The sequence below is a fragment of the Akebia trifoliata genome, chromosome 14 (assembly GCF_017979445.1).
Source record: "Akebia trifoliata isolate Shusen 1 chromosome 14, ASM1797944v1, whole genome shotgun sequence".
NCBI classification, from domain to species: Eukaryota; Viridiplantae; Streptophyta; class Magnoliopsida; order Ranunculales; family Lardizabalaceae; genus Akebia; species Akebia trifoliata.
In genome coordinates this window covers 2,276,188-2,298,010 of record NC_141388.1, presented here as the reverse complement: position 1 = coordinate 2,298,010, position 21,823 = coordinate 2,276,188, and the positions used below count along the sequence as shown (strand labels likewise).

General features: G+C 34.4%; 1 protein-coding gene and 1 pseudogene across 1 annotated transcript; both read right to left on the bottom strand.

The window, feature by feature from the left end:
* Nucleotides 1-1,106: 1,106 nt before the first annotated feature.
* LOC147385436 (E3 ubiquitin-protein ligase PUB22 pseudogene) lies at nt 1,107-2,529 on the bottom strand (annotated as a pseudogene).
* Nucleotides 2,530-16,788: 14,259 nt separating this feature from the next.
* LOC147385435 (dof zinc finger protein DOF3.2-like) lies at nt 16,789-17,661 on the bottom strand. The gene has a single exon (XM_086423150.1). The coding sequence runs from the start codon at nt 17,659-17,661 to the stop codon at nt 16,789-16,791; it is 873 nt and encodes a 290-aa protein (XP_086279276.1).
* Nucleotides 17,662-21,823: the final 4,162 nt, after the last annotated feature.

Below are 21,823 nucleotides of genomic sequence, written 5' to 3'. Positions count from 1 at the left end.
AAGTAAATCTTGGGATGAAATCTCCGTAATGGTATCCCATTCTTATAACAAAATACGGAGTCTACGTGGCACATTTTTATTGGAAAATAAATACATAGGGATGCATACCCTATAGAAAAATGACTTGGTTTGGAGTCCGATGTTTCTTAAACTCTTAACAAAATAGTGCCATGTAGACATCTTTCTATTCCTATTCTATAAGAACGGGACATCCTTCTGAGTCCAAGGGGGGATTCGAACTCAAGGCCTCCACTTTCTAAGAGCATCTCCAACTCAATTACATATACTCATGCCCATTTATGGGTCATTTAGTGGTTATGAGCCGGTAGCAATTGTAAGTATCTATGGGGTATGCACTCCAACCATGCTACCCATAAATTATTCAATTTTTTTTAATTCAACTCAAATTTCAAATTTTATAAAATTGACTTATTTTCAATATAATTGCCCAAATTTTGTTTCCTCCAAGAAGAGGGTAACCAAGTGGAAAGTACCTCTTTTGGGTACTCAAAATCCCATTACCTAAAAAATGATGAAGGATAGGTAGTGGGTTGGAGACACTTGTTTTAGACTCTAGAACCCAAAATAGCAGTTGAAAGGGGATGGATTGGGGATAGGTCATGTGTTGGGAGTTGCTCTAGGAAGTAGTACTCTTGGCCATCTTACCGGTCCTTGGAGGTTTACACATAAGTAATTAAGTTGACTCAACTTGATGGATGTTCAAATAAATTTTGAGTTTTAAAATGAGTTGTGATATTCTGACTACCCCACGTGGCCAACTCAATCGACTATTTGACGTGACAAGCTCAGGAATCATAGATCTGCTCTCCTAAGGATACATGATTCCTTTGAGATACACTTTTTTTATGGGGAGGTGCAGCTGTGTATCTTGAGGAGCACAGATCTACGATTCCCAAACTTGTCATGTCAGGGTAGTCGATTGAGTTTGCCACATGGAGTAGTCAGAATATGACGATTCTTAAAACATTGAAAGTGATCTACCAAAAGAACTACATGAAATATGAATGGGAACAAGTACCAAAATACCCAATACAGCAATATTACGAATTGGGGAAGAAATTATATTTCTATTGCGAACCAATTTCATGCCCATATAAATGATAAACCCTATTATTTATCCAATTTTATACACAAAAATAAGGAACAGAACTCCTCTCTAAAATCTAAATCAAGAAGGATATGAATAGAGCAAATGAGAAGGAATACAAGGGGAATTCTTCCAAACCCTAGAATGCAACTTAAGGATCTCTATGGCCTTCTCCTTAGTCTTGGTGGTGCCCTCTACCTGAAGCACCAAACACAACTTTGACACAACACCAACCTCCAACATCTCCTGAAGAACACTTGAAGTTGCAGAAAACTTTGAAATTGAAGAAATTATTTTCACTGCTCTTTCACTTGCAACCGGTGAAACCCTAAGAATCTTCTTTGATAAGACGGCGATACCCGCTTTATGCTCTAAAAGCTCAGATCTCCCTTCTGCACACCCACATAATTGATTTAACAACACAATGATCATCTCAGCAGCTCTCTTCTCTGACCTCTCGAGAAGAAGCTCTATTAGAATAGAAACTGCACCGGCCTTAATCGCTTTAATCCTGTTTCGTCCCCAAGGACAAATCTCAATAAGTATTTGCAATGCTGCCTTCAATGTTTGTTGTGAGATTTGATTACGTAAAACATTCACAATCTCAACAAATAATTCTGATTTCAAACTGATCAAATGGATTGGATCAGTGACTTCGAAAATTGGTTTCAAGAGCAATGCGGCGTAAGCCCGAGATTGGTAATTTCCATGACGCAAAACTTGAACCAAAGACTCAATAAATTCACAATTTTTGCCAACTAGAGTCTTAAGTCCATGTTTTGATAAATGGAGATTATGAAGAATGCTTAGAGCTTCATCACTAGCTCTTGTGAACTCAACTCCATCTTCCATCATCTCTTCTATCGGTATACAATTGGCGGTATTGTTCACAATTGAAGCCAAGAACTCAATTACACCTGCTGACTCCATACACCTCTTGTTTCTATCGCTTCCCGCAGCGATCGATCTTAGCTTCCCAAGAGATTTCATCTGAGATTGAGGGACCATAGCATTGTTGATGAGTTCGATAATTTGTGATTTATCAACGGGTGGCTTCGGTGTTGGTATACGTTCGATACCATGAGAAATATTGAGGGTGCACCATGCCTGGATCAATCGACGAAGAGTATGGTTCGGAGTTAGATCGGTATCTGACAAGACTTGTTTGGTTACCGGGCACGTATTGTTCTTGCCTGAAAATAACCATCTTTCGATGCTGTCCCGGTCGTAGGTAATCCCCGTTGTGAGTGTAACGGGATCTCGAATAATTTCTAGAGAAATTGGGCAAAGAAAGTAAGAAGGAATATCAATATGATCCATAATTGGAATCTAATTTATTTCTAGACTGACAGAATGATTTTGGATCCAACAATTGAATCTTTTTCAAGTATAAGGTATATAGGAAATGAGTAGTATTGGGAAGTTGTAGATGGGTTTGAGGAAGTTTGTGAAGAGTAGAGGATGGTTATATACGTGGAGTTTAGGCTGAAAGTCAAACACGGAGTTTTTGAGACAGAGAGGATAGAAGTCAAAGGATTACTTTTCTAAGGCTTTGGGCTGATGAGAAACACTCCAATTTTACTTAGTCGCTCAAAGGAATTTTTCAAATGACGGTGATACCCCTTTGACTTTCTCTCTCTCTAAACATTATTTAATTTCCTCTCTAACGCCGACTTTACCTCATGGAATGCTTGTACATTTTTTGTATCACTTTTAGTTGACCAAGGGAATCTACATTAAGATGCATGAACAAGGAATTTTGGTGCACCCTAAGATTTAAGCCGTTGGATTCACTCATTGGAATTTTGATTTCGCTGATGTAATTTTTTTCCTTTGGGGAGGTGGGTGGATTATAAATTGGTTAAATAATGATGATTCGATCATTGGACTCATATTTTTGATAATTTGATCGGATGATTATAACATGCATGTAATTGGTCTCATGTTGATCAAACAAATCTTGAAAATGGCCCAGTCCACAAGATCGATGGTTAGTATTGTCCAACGAAGTGAGTGCCATCTGTCAATGTTAATACACCGTGCGAGTGGTCGGTAGATTGTCGACTGCATGTGCCACGTGTAGTAATATGAAGTGGTCGTTGGAATCAGTAAATAAGATTTTATCATAGGTGCATTGGATTTGAACACCAACGGTAATGTCGCGTATGTTGAGTGTTAGTTGGAGGTGCGTATTATACGCCAACGTGCGTAGAAAGAGCTTAAAGTCTGCCGATTCTTTAGGCTATGAGAAGTGGAAGAAACGTGTGGTGCAGCGTTGCTCGAGTAAAATGGAAGCTGTAGTAGCCACCAAAGAATGCCACGTGGTCTAACTTTTTGGGAACCATGACGATGAGTCATGTGATTGGATCCACTAAAATAAAAGTGAATTTAAATTTTTTTTTAAAGTCTCTTTAAAGCTGGGCATGCCTTAGAAATTTGACGGCGTCACTAGAAAAATGGGCACTTTTTTTTATAAATGAATTTGTTTAATATCTAAATATAAAAAGCCCAACGCCAACAATTCTAATTACGGCCGGCAATGATGCAAAATATATTCAATCTCGGAATCAGTCAAAAATAATAATAAATAAGAAATTTGGATTGGATACGGCTGGATAAAAAATCTGATCTAAATATATTTTAATATTTTATTATTATTCTTAATTGAATCATGATAATCTGACTACCTCGATTCCTCTAACGTGACAAGTTCGAGAATAGTAGATTTGTATATTTTCAAAATATACAATTGTACTTTTTCATACAAAAGTATATTTCAAGAGAATCATGTATCTCGAGATGTATAGATCTACAATTCACGAATTTATAATATTAGGAGAGTCAATTGAATATGCCAGGTGGGATAATCAAATTATCACGATTCTTCTTAATTCCTTCATATAAATACATATAGATAAAATATTTTAATCTTTTTTATTTCTCTTTATATTTGTAGTTGACAAATATAAAGAATAATAAAGTAACATGGTGATGTGGGCCTGAAAATAGCTGGAAGATATGTCAATCCTACAAGTAGTTTGATCTTGCATAAGTGATGACCTAATGAGATAAATTTACATTTGTGTCCCATGAGTTTTGTGGAGAAAAAAGTCACATTTTCAATACTGGATTTGGACCACTTATTTGATCATCAACTTGCCTATTTAATGAAATGAGGAAAATATTGTATTTGACGAGGGATGACTTTGAATCTCGTGATCAAGATAGACCCAACTTGCATGTTAAACACATTACGCCACTAGGGTTCGAAGACTTGGGGTCTTCTTACTCGACAAATCTCATTAAAGTGTTCTACTCATGCATCATCTCAAGGGCCACCCTAATTAAAAGTCTTGTATAGTTAGTGAACAACACCATCATATCCACCATTTATGTATTGTACTTTTATAGATGCTCGTCGGAGAAGACTAGGGTGATTGAGTCGTATCAATCCTGGACAATTTGGAAGTTTATTTTAAATTTGTGAACCAAAAAGAGAGAGAGAGAGAGATTAAATTTCAATCTTGACATTTCGCCTCATTCAAAAATGATATCAATATGACTACAAAGAATCATCTCAAATTTGTTTGATTTTTAAAATTGAGCCTAATTCGATTTTGGGTCAAACAAGTAACAATAGATAATGATGATGATGGGATTTGGAATTGAGTAATGCGGGGGTGACAGTGGGATTTCCTATGATTCTCACATTTTTGACTTAGAGGTGTGCATATAACCATAGATACTTTTTTACTTGTATCTCAAGGAAATATATCTATGACTACCACATCAACGTAATAAGAATCACAATGAAAAACAAAATCCCCCTCCCCCGGGATTTTTCTTTGGAATTAGTCAAATTTTTAATGGAATCTACCAATCAAAAAATGTTTGATTAAGAACTTCTAGGCCTAGCCATTGACTAAGGTTTTTTTTGTTTTCATCAAGAACTTCAAATTAGCCACGCACTTGTCTACAAAATCGTTGATAAAAAATTCTTAAATCGATGGACAAAAATCAAAGATGGTTTTTTTTTATGTCAGTAGGTACCCAAAGAGTGGTGTGCAGAAAATTGATTGGAGAGAGTGACAGGTTGACACGTAGAAATCGGGTCGATAGATCCCACTATGCTGAGTAGCCATGTCAAACTTGACATAATAGCCTAATATGGCTGCTTTCACACACACACACACACACACCATTCAAAATCTTTCCTCACGTTTTTTTACTTTTCTAACGTGCAACTAATCGTTGACATGGAAAATGATTTCCTAGGGATTCTCAAAGTATTCCATGCCAGCCGTTCGTTGTAATCATCAAGAAAATGTCCCAAACACCTTTAATTCCATTTTATAGAAATTTGGTAACCTTCAACAAGTTAATTGGTGACATATCTATAACACTTGAGGAAAGAAAACAAGGTCTATTTATTTAAATTAAATCCTTTCCAAATTGCCTAATTTGGCACGAAATCCACATGTATGATTAAGAAAATTTAAAAAAAAAGGTTACATTAGGTTTTCTTTACTTTTTAAAGTTTCAACCAAACAACCTAGCAGTGAATCACGAGGGCACGTGATTTAGTTTTAGAATAAAAAAAAAGTCTTACAAATTTAAATAAATTAATAATAAGTGTATAATTCAAATGTAGATCCTGTAGTCCGACGAGTTGGGTTGCAACTCCACTTGCAACCTCCTGGACTTGTCATGTGGCATTAGATTTCCTGGCCCACTGATCATAAATTTTCGGCCCACTCAATGGCGTAACCTATTATCAATCTCAGGTCAAGATCATGTTTCAAAAATTAGTCTAGTAGTTTTGAAACTTAACCAAGGCAATTCAACTTATTTGTAATTCGAGTTAACTAATTTCTTAAGCTTATTTTAATCAACTCCCCCAGTAAATTTTGAAATTCAACCAAACCAAAGTAAAAAAAATTCAAGAATTAAATAATTAATTAATTAATTTTATATATATATAGGATGGCGTTATTACGACTCACATTGCGACACACCGTTTGTCTTATATGGGCAAAAATGTTGGAACGGACTGATTTTTTGTGAAGATGATCTCTGTGATGAGGACAAAAAATCATCTCATTCCAAAACTTGTAACCCCATCAAAATTGATTTACAAAAATTGGATGGTCTAAAATTTTTCAACTTGTAAACATGGGGCTAGAAATTTCATAATGAGCTGATTTTTGACAAGGATGATCTTCTCACCATAGAAATCATCCTCACAAAAAATCAGCCCATTCCAAATATTTTTACCCATATAAGACAAAATGATGTGTCGCAATGTGAGTCTATGAAACCCGACCCATATATATGGGTCACGTTATTACGACCCCCTTTGCGACCCCCTTTGCGACACACCTTTTTGTCTTATATGGGCAAAAATGTTTGGAATGGGCTGATTTTTTGTGAGGATGATCTCTATGGTGAGGGGATCATCCTGGCAAAAAATCATCCCATTCCAAAACTTCTAGACCGTCCGATTTTTGTTAAAAAATTATAGACCGTCCAATTTTTGTAAATCAATTTTGATGGGGTTAGAAGTTTTGGAATGAGATGATTTTTTGCCAGGATGATCCCCTCACCATAGAGATCATCCTCACAAAAAATCAGCCCATTCCAAACATTTTTGCCCATATAAGATAAAAAGGTGTGTCGCAAAGGGGGTCGTAATAATGCGACCCTATATATATATATATATATATATATATATATATATAGGGTCAAGTTCAAACGACAACCATTTCAACACACATATAGACAACGTGTTTTGTCTTATATGGGCAAAAATGTTGGAATGGGCTCATTTTTTGTGAGGATGATCTCTGTGGTGAGGAGATCATCCTTGCCAAAAATCAGTTCATTATGAAACTTCTAGACCGTCCAATTTTTGTTGAAAAATTATAGACCGTCCAATTTTTGTAAATCAATTTTGATGGGGTTAGAAGTTTTGGAATTGGATGATTTTTTGCCAGGATGATCCCCTCATCACAGAGATCATCCTCACAAAAAATCAGCCCATTCCAAACATTTTTGCCCATATAAGACAAACATGTTGTCTATATGTGTGTCGCAATGTGTGTTGCAGGAACTCGACCTATATATATATATATATATATATATATATATATAGGGTCCCGTTCAGCACCCTAAGTTTTACCACACACTTTAACAAATGTGTTTTGTCTTACCTGGGTTAGAAGTTTTGGAATGGGCTGATTTTTGGTGAGGATGATATCTATGGTGACGAGATCATCCTCACCAAAAATCAGCTCATTTCAAAACTTCTAACCCCATAAAAAATGATTTACAAAAAATGGACGGTCCACGATTTTTCAACATGTAAACATGGGGCTAAACATTTCGGAATGGGCTGATTTTTGAGGAGGATGATCTTCTAATCATAGAGATCATCCTCACCAAAAATCAGCTCATTCCAAAACTTTTAACCCATGTAGGACAAAAAACGTTTGTTAAAGTGTGTGGTAAAACTTAGGTTGCTGAACATTTCCCATATATATATATATATATATATATATATATATATATATATAAAATCTTTTGAACTTGGATACACAGAAATCAATCTTGGTTTGTTACCAACATAATAGTTCCCACTTAGAATGCTTAGAAAATTTTAATTTATAAAATGTAATTATTTATAAACTTCAATGTATCCTTTTAAGAACGTAAATGTAACCTTTGGATTTTGTAATCGTGAGAGATTTTTTTTATCAATGATTATCAAAATCCAATGGTTGCCATGAAAGGTTGCATCATTTTGAAGAAACCACCAATGGTCAATAATCTAATGCCATTAGCTATCATACTTCGTTCCATGGAACAATGGTCTTATCCCAAATGTTTGAGATTGTCATCGTGGTGATCGTGGTGCTGCAATTGATAAGTATGAAATAATAAAATGATACTAATACATCTTAGAGGAGTCATCTCAATCTTATTTGATTTTGAAAATCATTGTCAAACATGATTTTTTTAAATGAGCCTTATTTGATTTGAGTTGAGCAAGTAATTACAGATGATGATGAATTTCGAATTCGTCGAGTTTTTCAATGAAGCTTTGAGTTGTACCAACCAAAAATATGATTGAGTAACAACTTCTAACCGTTGATTAGAGTTGTTTGTTATCATTACGAGCTTCGAATTAGACATGCATTTCGTCTATAAAGGGGATGATGAAAAATTCTTAAATCCAATCGTTAAAAATCAAAGTTGATTTTTTAGATATCAATAAAGGGTGGTGTGCGGAAAATTGATGGCAGAAAGTGACACGTTGACACGTAGAAATTGGGTTGATAGATCCCACTGTGCTGAGTAGGCACGTCAAACTTTGACATAATAGCCTAATATGGCTGCTTTGACAAATATATATATATATATATTCAGAATCTTTCCTCACGTGTTTTTTTATAGACTTTTCTAACGTACAACTTACTGTTGACATGGAAAAGGATTTCCTAGGGATTCTCAAAGTTCGTTCCTCTTCCCATACCAGCCAGCCTTTCGTTGTATCAAGAAAATGTCCGAAACACCCTTCATTTTTCTTTTTCATTCCATTTGATAGAAATTTGGTATCCTTCACTCAAATTAAGTGGTGACATGTGGCCTCAAAAAACACTTGAGGAGGAAAGAAAACAAAGTCTCTTTATTTAAATTCAATCCTTTAAAAACTGCCTAATTTCTCATGAAATCCACGTGCCACAATTGAGAAAATTTTTAAAAATGGTAAGTTAGGTTTTCTTTTCTCTTTAACGTTTCAACTACCCAACCAAACAACCTAGCAGTGAATCTGGATGGAATGTGATTTGGTTTTAGAAAAAATTCTTACAAATTTAAATAAATTAATAAATAAATACCTAATGGACTTGCCACTTGCCAAGCTTTTCTGGCCCACTGATCATAAATTTTAGGCCCACTCCATGGTGAAACCTGTTATCATACTCAAGTCAAGATCATGTTTCTAAAATTAGTTTAGTAGTTTTGAAACTCGACCAAGTCAATTCAACTCGATTATAATTCGAGTTAACTCATACTTGAAGCTCATTTTAATCAAATATTCCGAAGTCAACTTTGAAATTCGACCACAAACCAATGCCAAAATTCAGGAAATAAAAAGTAAATAAAATCTTAATTTTAAAATATAAAAATTATTTCTAAGTTTTTTTTTGTATATTTAACTTTCATTTATTGGACTTGGCTATCTCATTGAAATGGTTTGCAACAACAACCGATTACAATCCAGTAGGGCTGCAACTTGGGTGGGCCTAGTTAGCTTAGGTTCGGCCTCGGGTTCTAGCAACAACAAAAAATAAAGTCCAACTCAAATCGGATTGGATCTGGGCATAGGTACACGGGCAACATGATTTGTCCAAATCCGAACTTGATATGTCTATAATTTAAAAATATTCCTTATATCTTGGATTTTTCACACTCCCAATTCATATTTCAATATGCATGCATTGGTTTATCCATATATCCTCTATCACAACTAATGTGTGATTGTTTTCATCATTAAATAAACAATTGCTTCATTATTAAATACTTTAAGTATAATCAGAGGCGGAACCAAGATTTTGTCTACGTGGGGAAAACTAAGCACTTATTAATAACATTAAATTTTATTTTATAAAATCTATCAAAATCAACTTCTACTATATGTATCTACAATAATTTTATGACATGGATCCCCACTCCAAGGTTTGGTTACCATTGACTTGTGATCAAATATGAGAACTCATCCGAAACAATCGTGCAAACTTATGCATATAGATTAGTGATTGATTTTTTTCGTGAAAACAATATAAACATTTTGTATAAATGCTATGTGTTAATAACATACCGTGGAGTGGATCCTAACCGCATCAATTTGTGGCATCAGAAAACATTATCTGGTGCCACAAGGTTAAAAAAGAAAATTTCTAAAAACTTCAACAACAAAAAAAAACATTAATTTTTACCATTGAATTTTAGTTTTAAGTTTGGGAGTTCGGTAACCATCTATTTTTAACACATTTGATTATGTTGTATTTTATTTTTTATTTTTTTTTTTAATTTTTTTCATTTTGAATCTATGTTTTCCATGAAATCTAGAAGATGGTGGTGTTGGATTGCAAATTTGATAATCCATATTGGCCAACGATCCTTAGTAAGATTTAAAATCTTACTAAATTAGTCATGCTAGCCTAATTCATAAAGGATGGTTTGTTCACTAACAAACTTGATAAAGTAAGGGAGTTTTTGTAATAAAATTGCAAAAGATAGGTCTGCCGAGTAAAACTCTCTTCAAATTATTTTAAATTATTCAAAAGTCCTAAATTTGAGAAAGTGTGGGCAAACTCTTAAGAAATTATTTTAAATTATAAACAACCTATTAAGGTTTTTAAAATACTTGTGGGGGCAATAAGAGATTTTAGAAACTTTTGTGGGGGCAAACTCTTAGGAAATCAATTTTTCATTATAAATTACTAATTACTCCTTAAGGTTTTATAAAGTCTTGTGGGGACCATTGCCCCCAATGTAAATCCGCCCAAGTATAATGTCATACCGGCATACAATGATTATATTACAATTTTTTTTTTTTTTTTGAAATTGCAATTAACAATAAATAAAGATGATTATTTTAGTTAATTATCCCCATCTTCTCTAAATTTGCTTTTAATTTTATGTATATAAAATTTTGAAACATATTTTTAGGACAAAGAATTGCAAAATTTAAGTACTTTTACATGCCACTAATCTTCATATAAATCCTTACCAATACTAAATTATCTAGTATTAATTGAGAATGAATCAATCAGAACACCCAACTTGGGTTGGGTTCAGGTAGAGCATTTCATGTCCAAGGTTGGGTTGGGCACGGACGTCCACGTGGGCTGGTGTCTGTCAAGTTTGGGTTAGGCACAGGTTGATCCCCAACCCTGCCCAAGCAACCTCTGCCTAACCCGCCCGAGTTACGGCCCTACAACCAGCCCTAATGTAAATTTTGATCCATATCACATACTTGAATATGTAAATTTAAAGTTTTAAAATAGCACGATGGAGGAGGCAAGAAAAAGAAAAAACTTGCATTGATTTGAATGAGAGTATACGAACACACTTGAACCAATTAATAGACGTACTTAAGAAAATTACATAGAGAAAAAAGATTTATTGAATCTATCTCGAATTCTAGGATAAGGCTTTGGTGAGGGGAGGTAGTGGTGGCCACATGTTTCTCTGTTGTTTTTCTGTATAAAATTTGAAGTACTTAGAAATAAAATTAATCCATATGAGAAAATTTTAATGCATGTCAGCTCTTTGTTAAGGACTCATTTGGATTTCTATTTTTCAGAAAGAAAAAAATATTTTTGACAGGTTTTAAAAGCAAAAAAAAAATTCATATCTAGCTCAAAAAATAATTTCAATGATCATTAAAGTTTATTTCAAGTTTGGATAGATGTGGCCCTAATCTTTATGGATTGTTTTTTAATAACAGGGTGTCTGGACTTGCATCCGACTAGGGGGACTGGATGAGTTAGGGCTGGAACCAAGGCATATGGGACCCTCCCTCGGGCAAGTATGCCCACACATCATATGCACCAGGTAAGTGAGGGAACACCCTCGCAGGTGGCCCCAAGGAAATATTATTCATACTAAGTATCGAACAAACGACCTACAGACTCTCATTGCTTATTGGATTCGAAATTACCATTGAGCCACCCCCTCGGGATTGTATGGGGATATTTTGGTTTGAAGATAGTTTCACATGACACTAAGCCATAACAAACCTTAAAGAAATCCATATATCCAACATCAGGAGATCACAACCATCAGATACATCAAATAGTCCAAATGATCAGACAAAATTATCTAAATATTTATAATATATCTGATAATTAGACCTCAAACTTTTTCATGTTCTTGCTTTCTTTTGAAATAAAATTGCATAATTCTTTTTTTTTTCCAATATATCTTGCCCATTTTCTTAGAGATGGAGAATAAATATTTTTAGTAATTAGTACTTTTCGTCTTTATCAAGCAAGATTTAGCATTCATATAGGAATTTACATTATACTTTTAATAGGATTTTAAATAGATCATCTAATTAGGTTATATTTTGAGATTAAGAAGTATTTTTTTATAATAAAAAAAATTATCTTTATTTTCATAAAAGGATAACATTAACTCTATTTTATTAGAGTTAATTTGATTTTAAAGAAACTTTTCTACTCTACATCTTTCCAAGTGAATTCGAGGTTTTTACGACAAGATAGTTGTAGGAGAAGAAAAATTAGTTAGTTTAGTTCCATGATCGACAAGCCAAATCAAGAAGCATTTATTAGCCATGGTCACAAACCTAAACAGCGCAATTGGAACATTCGATAGAACTATGGTCCTATACCAAATGTACAATGGAACTACATGAAGCATGTTATATATATGCTAACATTGTCATGAATTCACGACTCGATAAGAAAGGTACCTCAAATTAATGTGTGCCTGCAAAGTTAAAAGTCTACCTCAGAATGAAGCATCTATACACATAGACATGCACACATGTTCAGGAACACAAGCCATTGTTTAGTATTTCTTTAAAACAACTTAAATAGCAAATTGACTGACCATAAATCTTAAACATTTCTCTTCTAATGCAATGTGAAATTAATCTTTCAAGACCAAAAAGAAGAGAGAATTAAGCTTCGAGTTTTCTTTACAACCAAAACTTTGAGTCAAAAGTCGAGCGTTCAATTTTTATTTTTATCTTTTAGGAATCAAGGTATCTGGCCTCTTAATTAATTAACACACGCACCAAGTAATTTCTGAGATAAATCGCTGAGTTCGACCGTGCAAGGGTGATTGGAACTCAAGACCTCGGTGTCATGAGCCGAGGTCTCAACTAATCCTTTAAGGTTAAAAAGTCATGGCTCAGTAGTCAGTACGACCATATTTTTAAGGTAGGGATGATGTCTCAAATTTCTTATCTGTCTGCCAACATTATACTACCAACTCTCCACGATCCATCAGTTCAGCTCCCACAACTTCTCATTCCAAACAGCCTCTAAATTCTTAGTGGGATCCATGCCCCCATAAATATGTGCAGTTGTGTGTCGCGAGGGAAAGAATATATGATTCTAGCACAAGCCACGTCAGAAGCGTATGTTAGAGGGGACGTCAGGAAATCATTATTCTTCCAAGAACTACAATAGAAATTCTAATATATAACCATCAGTCGTTTTCACTTCGGTACACATGTGATAAAGACCATCTGATTGGTTCCATCAATAATATGCACAACCTGAATTAAATTGCTGGAATTTCCTCTTACTAACAATTCACCATCTAACATCCCAACAGTTTTTATTAGACGGCTTTGATTAACATGGAAGATTCATCCAACGGTGTAAATACACCAATCTCATGTGAGGCCCATATCTCATGGGTGGGAGATAATGCATTTAGGACCACCGTATACCCGACAATCCAACGTGGAATGTGTGATCCAATGCGCTGAGGACCACCATAAAAATGACAGAACAACAAAGCATATCAAGCTGTTGTATGATCCAATGCAATCAGGACCACCATAGAAAGTACAGTCCTACATCTAATGTAATTTCATGATCTTGGGACCACAATAAGAGAGCTTTGTAATCGTAAAAATAAAAAGTTTAAAAGAAGGGACTTTTCTAACCTAACTAGCGGGGGCATATGCAAACGCACAAATATTTTAGAGTCTGTGATAATATGACTTGCCAGGTGGCATGCTCAATCGACTCCTTGACATGACAAGTCTAGGAATCGTAAATCTGTATGTCTCAGGATACATGATTGCACTTCCCCATTTTAAAAAGTGTATCTCAAGGTGGTCGTGAATCCCTAGGTGTATAAATCTACAGTTCCCAAACTTGTCCACATCAGGGAGTCGACTGAGTATACCACCTGTCGAGTCATACTATCAAAACTCCATATTTTAAGGGCATTTTGTAATTTAATATTGTACTTTGCTAGTCTTCCATCAACATGACCGTTAAGATTTGAGGAAAAGCACGGGTTATCTCAAGATTAGTACCGTTCTTCTAGGGATTAAAACAATTTTTTTTAATGATTCATTTTTCTTGGGAATCCCTATCATCCCAACGGTCATGTTGATGGAGAGCCTCAATCTATTGCTGAGGCTAGTATTTTGCTTAGAAACACTTGGGACCCTCAAGCTCAAGGTCCTTGGAAAAACGATAGAGAAAGGTGAAATGGCACAAGAGGGACTTGGATGGATTAGACCGCCAAGTACGGTTGCTTGTTGCGTAAGATGTGGTTTGACTTATGAGAAAGATGATATTCCTTTCCTGAGGGAGAGATCTCTGCTTCCCAACCAATGGGTGGGTGAGCTCTCCCACAGGATGAGAACGAACGATGGATTGAATGGAGAAAGAACCCGCCCTTAGGATCACTGCAACTTTTGGAAACTAACTATCCAACGATTAGTTAAGGGATGATAAATAAATAAATAAATAAATATATAATGTTGATTGACAAATGATGGCGAAGGAATTGCAAAACAAAAGTTATTATTCATCATTTGCAAGAGATTTTTTATATAGAGTATAGGAAGAAGGTTTGAGGCTCTCCTTCAGATATAAAATTTAGATGAGAGGAAAAATAGAGATTTTCTAGAGATTAGTACCAATTTTCGAGGGATCATACAATTTTTATAGGGTTGCATTTTAGAATTTTCCTCTCATCTCAGTCATTTGTTTGATGTAGTCTCAAACATCATCAAGGGTTTTTTTTTTCTTTTTCTTTTTTCTTTTTTTCTATGCAAGCAAGAAAATTGTTTTATTACAAAGAATGAACTCATCCAGGACTAGGGAGATTCATAAAATCACCCATAAAAGCCTTACGAGCCATGAAAAAAAGGGAAAATTCAAAGAAGATGTGAAAGAAGCTTGAATAGCTAAGGCATCTATAACATTGTTCACTTCTTTGAAAATTTTCCATTTAAGTTTGATAAGTGCATTTTTCCACTTATAAGCTTTACTAACTTAGCAAGTTAGCACTTTCGAAAGGTAGAATTTAAGGCTTAAAACAAGTCCGATATGAGTGTGTACATATCCATATCCAAATTTTTATCTAAATTCATATTCGGATCCGAATCTGACTTGGATCATACTAACTAAGACCATATCCGAATCATCTTACTTTTAATAAAATCATATCCGGATTTAGTCCCACTGAATTTATTGATTCGGGTCGGTCGGGTTAGATAATGTCAAACCGTTTAAAATTATTTTAAATAAAATAGTTAAATGGTGACTTAAACTCAAGACCTCTCCATTTTGAAGAGATGCATTCACCACTACACCTAACCGTTGTTGGTTAATGAAAAATAATTTAAAAATATAATAATATATCTTGCAAAGTAATATATCATTCGGATCATGACAAATATAGAGATGGACCATATCTGAACTGAATCCAACTCGGATCAAAGGACATCAACCCATATCCGCACCATATTTTAATTTGGATATACTTGATGAAACCAAACCCGCTAAATTCGAATTTGGATCAATCGGATTTCGGATAAAATCCATACCATTTTAAATCATAGTAGAATTTTCCAAGTTGGTTAAAGTTTGGGAGTGTTAACACCACGACTTGTTCAAAATTAGTCTTTACCTACTAGTTACCGATCATTACCTTCTTTTGCCTAGCCAAAAAGAAAAACAAATGAATGAAGGAATAAGCCCAAGGGGTTGGCTTAGTGGCAAGTCAGCCTTGATGAGCTCTTCAGGAAGGGTTGGTCAAGTGATCAAAACTTGACAAAGCAATGAATTCCTTGGGGCCACCCTTCAAGGTCTAATTGAACCTCGTCTCAACTAATTGCACGTCAGACTTTCCGAGGAGACTGTGTGTGTGACCGTCACGATAAGGGGGAAAAAAGAAAAAGAAATGAGTGATTGAAAGAAGACAATCTATTTTTAATAACTCAAAGGTAAAAACTAAAGAATAAAAAATCTAGTATTCTCAAGAGAATATATATCCCTGGGTCAATCTCTGTGTCCTATCAATACTAACAAACTTTACCAGATTAGCAACCCCACATCATCTTCAAAAACGTTTGGTATTACAGTCTGTGGGTCTCTATTTTGGCAAAACCCAATCTTTCAAAGGATTCAAGTTATGAAGTAGTTGACAAATGACAACTAGAACTAGTTAGCAGGTGCCAGCTAGCTTCCTTGATGAAGTCTTTGGGTGATGATTTGGGTTTAAATCCCGCAAGCACCGAGTAATTGAACTCATTAAAAACAGGCTTACCGGTAAAAACAAAAATAAATAAATCAATCAAAATGAACTGGTTCATTTTGCAAACTACATCTAATGTGACCAACTCAAACCTGATTCTTCTTCTTCTTCTTTTTCCCTTTATTTTATAGGAAATTTGGTGTTTTAATGGATTAAAATCTTGGTCATGGAGCTATAGAGAAAGAGTAATTATTATAATTTTATGTAAATCTTCACGATCTGGTTACACTAGTAAGTTATTTCATGAAGATGGTGTACAATATAAGCCTTTTTATACATATATAGCTTTAACAAGAAACACAAAACAATAAAAGAGAAGAGTGATAATAAGAAGAAGAAGATTACATGTAAATCTCACTTTAGGGCCTGGAGAAAGCTTCAAAAGATGGCAGATCGAATGAGCTCCAATTATCATCTAATGGATTCGAATGAAGGGTCAAGTGATCATCAGGAAAGGTTTCGAACCCTTGCAACTGTGTCGCTTCCCACCTAAAATTTGAGCCCACCATTGGTGAATTCGACCACAACATGTCTTCATGAACCACTAACTCGTCGGTCATCACTGGTTGCAACCCATAAGTGCTCATTTCCAAGCTAGTAGAATCAGAGATTCTCTCTTGTTGCTTGTAATTCGAGTCGGAGTCGAATTCACTTAGTACTTGATGTCCCTCACTCAATTGGACCTCTGGGGATGGATTAGAAGTTCCATTGCACCCAACAATACCTTGATCTAGTGAGAATTGAACATTGGGGTCCGAAATATTTGACAAGTCGAAAGGTGTATGGAATTCCCTAGGCAATTCATGCATTTCGAACCCAACCCTGGGGTTTGAATCTGTTTGATGTTGATTCAAGAATTTAGCATAGACAACTGCAAGATCAATAGTCGAATTCGACGGGTTAGGAGCCAAACCCATAACGTTGCAGTCAGAGTAATCAGACTCGGAACTTCCAATACCTGGTGGTGCAATCCTGTGAATCGACGAATTCCCAATGGAAGAGCGATCCGATGATATTCTAATAGATTTTCCTCTACGATTCTTTCGACAACCACCACCAATTGGAACGTTACGAAGTGAACCACCTTTGGTCCAATACCTTCTACACCCCTTACAGAAGTAACGAGGCTGTGTTAAGCTGTAGTTGTTGTAGTAACAAAATTTGGTGTTGGGAGAATTGCATCGAGGGCAATTTGGGGATATTTCGACATTTGGTTTCCATCTTCTATCCATCACTAAAGGCCTTGGTAGGCATGAAAGCAAGTCTTGATCACCTTGTGTGAACATCTCTCTCAGATACCTTAAAAACTGTTTAAGTTAAGTTCTTGTGCAGAGAGATAGAGATAGAGATAGAGAAGTATTATGTGTGTGTATGTATGTGAGGGTGAATATGCATGTGTGTGTCGAGTGGGATAACGTGAGAGGAAGGTTTCGGGACCGATAAGGACGAAAGCGACGGCTTGATTTGTCACACGTCCGTAGGCGGATACAAAGTGTCTGCTTCAAAGATACGTGGCGTGATCATATTGGTGGGGAATGAAGGCGTTGTGTGGACAAACCCTTGAAGTACCAATGAGGTTCCTTTCAGGGGCAGACAACTTGTATTAAAATATTTCTAATTAATTGATGCATATTTCGATGAAGAAAGAGAACTGATATAATGTATCTCAATATCTTTAGCTACCATGTGATCGATCAGACAAGTTAATATATTTCAATAGTTTTAACGGTTGTGATCAAGCATTAGCACTGATTTGAAAAAAATAAATTAAAAAAGATTTGTTGAAGGAAGAGGGCGTGCAGTTCCCGGTGAACGTGCATGGTGTCACGTGTAGATAGATTGAGGTGTGATAATTGATCACACGTGCGAGCTACACCTGAGGATGTCTTTGTGCCACGTAGTCGTTGAAGTATCGAACGGTCAACACTTTTAAGCCAGCTTCAAGTCCCCGAGCACACAAACCTCCTCCCTTGAATATTCGTCCAATATATATATTTGGAAAATTCCTTCGTATAACTTCAGCTATAATTTATAGTACATTTTGATAATCAATTTAGATTTGATGACCCGATTTATTAAGCTTATTGGATCTTAAATTGGTCTATCTTATCCAAAGTCAAGACGGGTCTGACATCATGATCGACCCGATCCAATCCAAAGATTCGATTCAATAGTTGGTTCTATCCTAGAAATGACTTTGATGTGACCTTGTCACTTAGAAATAAATTATCCAAAATTCAAAATATATGGAGACATCACTGTTGGTGTAACTACACTCGGATTGAAATTTTATTTATGTAAAAGATAATTTGATTTTTTTCCTTGATAAAAAGAAATCAAGACAACTCTTCTAAAAATGAATTGGGTTCATAATCTTATAGTGTTAGGTTTATTTTTTTGACTAATGATAATTAGATGCCTTATTTTTGTCAGACACTCTCTGAAATGGCAATTATAGAATCATAAATATTGTGCGTATCTTGAAGCAAAGGATCTATGATTTTATGATAACGGTGTACAGTGGCATCTATTCACGACTCTATTTTTTTGTTGGAATTACAAAAAAAAAAAAAATTAATTTAATTAATTATATAAATTGATTGACCGTGAATCAATTATGAAAAATTATAAAGTTTAGTAATTTTAGGACATCATTGATTCTGAATGTTTGTTTATACATCCATTAAAAAAGTGTTTACAAGGTAAGTGGGTTGATTAATGAGGTTTGGGATCAAGTAATTTGGTATCCATGGGTGAGGGTTTAATTTGGAGATCTTCAGATTCCAACAATCGAATAGGTTACATCATCAAATCACATCTTGGGATTTGAAAAAATAAAATAGTTAATACTTTGTAATGGCGATTAAAAATATTGTAAATTATAAAACAAGATCATAAACAATCTGAATATTATAATTAACCATTAGACTTGTAAGAATGAAGCTGAATGTGGAGAGTGCGTGTGTAGAATATATTTATATTTTATTGGTTATAGTTGTGTTAGTTCTCTTAGTGGTGATTACTAGGGCTTCTCGGATCATGGGTTCCTTGGATCAGGTAACGTGTATAGTTTTTTGTCAACCCTCACAATCCCAAGTAATAGGTTAGGTTGGGCGCATGAACCCCACGTATCTCTTTTATGAGTTGCCCGATAAGTAATTTTAATTTAAAAAAATCAAGAAAATCTTTTAATTGTATCTAGTTTTGACCAGAATGACTTCACATTGCTTACAGTCTCACAGTAACTACAGTGAGAAATGATGCAGAGTAACCAATTTCCGATTTCACAATATTTCAATAATAATAATTCGGATATTGAGAATAAACTCATGTTGATTTTTTTTTTTTTTTTTTTGACAAAGATAGTAGCTAGGGCCATCCAATTGGTTTAATCCAATTCGAATGATAAGGGTAAGGGCCTTGATCTTGAGTCCTTTAAGTAAGATCAGGTTCATAATTTTCAAGTAAATAAAGTAGAAAAACTGTAACCTGAACGTGTTAATTAGACTAGAAGTGTTAGTAAGACTGAGAGCCTTACTTTGTCGGTCAGGCTAGCCCTATTACGAAAAATACAGATCAATAAGCAACCCTAGCTGAAATAACATATTAAATATAATATTACATCAGATTTGCCACCATACTTGTGTATCACAGTTATGTTTGCCTTCAATTATATCCTAGGGGAAATTATCATAAAAAATCTAATTAAATAATTATTTATTAAAAAATTATTAATTTTTATAAAATTATAAAATAAAATAAAAAAAATCAAAATCGACACTAGAAATACGGCAATCTTTTTTTATTATTTTAAAAATAAATAAATCCAACACTTCAAATGTTTTAGAAAATGTTCTAACATCATCAATTTTTCTTTCTTCTATGACCACTTAAGTTTACTACAGTAAGAAAGTGTCCATATTGAAAATATTGCCCTGAACAACTTTGAGACTTACAAAAGGGGCTCTGGCCTTTTTTAATAAACCATTTTTTCGGATTGGAAGTTATCTCCTTAATTTGAAATTATTGGGATTAGTTCATTAATATCCTTTTGAAATTGTATTTTGATATTTTTTTTTTTTCATTCACCCAACTTGTGGTAGATATGCACTAATCAAAGACTGAAAATGAACGGTCACTAAACTCCCAAATTATGATTATTTTTCTTTTGAATTCTTGACAATTTTGTACTCCACATCCATGCACATTTTGGAATGCTTTAGTCAAAACATTTCAATTTCAGCTAAAAGATATGATCGAAACATCAATCAAAAACATTTAGTGTGTGTTTGGTAACACTTCTGAAGTCTGAAAGGAGATGGTCTACCATTAAAATTCAGACTTCAGATGTTTTAATCTTGTTTGTTTATTTTCAGATTTAAGAACAAGAAGACATTTTCAGCCGAAAAAAATCAGCCATAAAAAGTTGCTGGACGAAGTTCTGAAATCTGAAAAAATATTTTATACCTAAAATACCCTCCTCAAAATAATTATTTTCATCACTTATCCCTCTTTTGTAAAAATCTTTAAAACCTTACCTCTTCTTTCTCTTCTACATCTCCTTCATGTCCAACTCGGCTGTCAAGATCTACAAAGGTATGTGCATCTACTACTCTATTGTTCTTCCTTGATCGATTAATAGCATGTGAATCTCATATTGAGAAAATCTCAAAATCAAAACTTCAACAAACAACCAAATCAAAAATCAAAACTTCAACAAAAATCTAAAATCAAAACTTTAACAAACAATCAAATAAAAAAATCAAAACTTCAACAAAAATCCTAAAATCTCAATAACCAACCGAACTCATTATGGAGAAATCGAACCATTTTCAACGTCTTTCCTTATTTCTCTCTCCATCTTCTCTTTATCTTTCTTTCTATCTTTTTTGTTTTTCTTCTTGCATAAAGTTGGGTCATTAGACGAATAGAGAGAGAGAAAGAGAGAAAGAAAGAGAGATGATTAGGTTTTGTTAGGTGTATGAGTTATTTCCTTAGTCCTTAGGTGGACTCTTTAGGGTGTATGAGTTGTTTCCTTGGTCCTTGGATGGACTCTTTAGAGTGTATGATTTGTTTAATTGGTTATTGTGTTTTACTTGGTTCTTGTATTTTCTTGGTTTTGATAAATTGGAAAGAGAGAGAGAGAATAATATAAATGAGAGACGAAAAACAGAAAATTGGAAAAAAAATTATATTATTTTATATATTAATGATTTGTTTTTGTACTTTGAATGAGAATTCAATTTGAAAACAATACTTTTGGATTGTTTGATTTGTTAGGAATTGAAATTAAATATGTAGATGGTTTCATTATACATGTTTTTTTGTTAACAATTTATTATAATTACAAAAGGGTAATATTGTCAAAATGATCATTATGTTTTAAAATTCTGT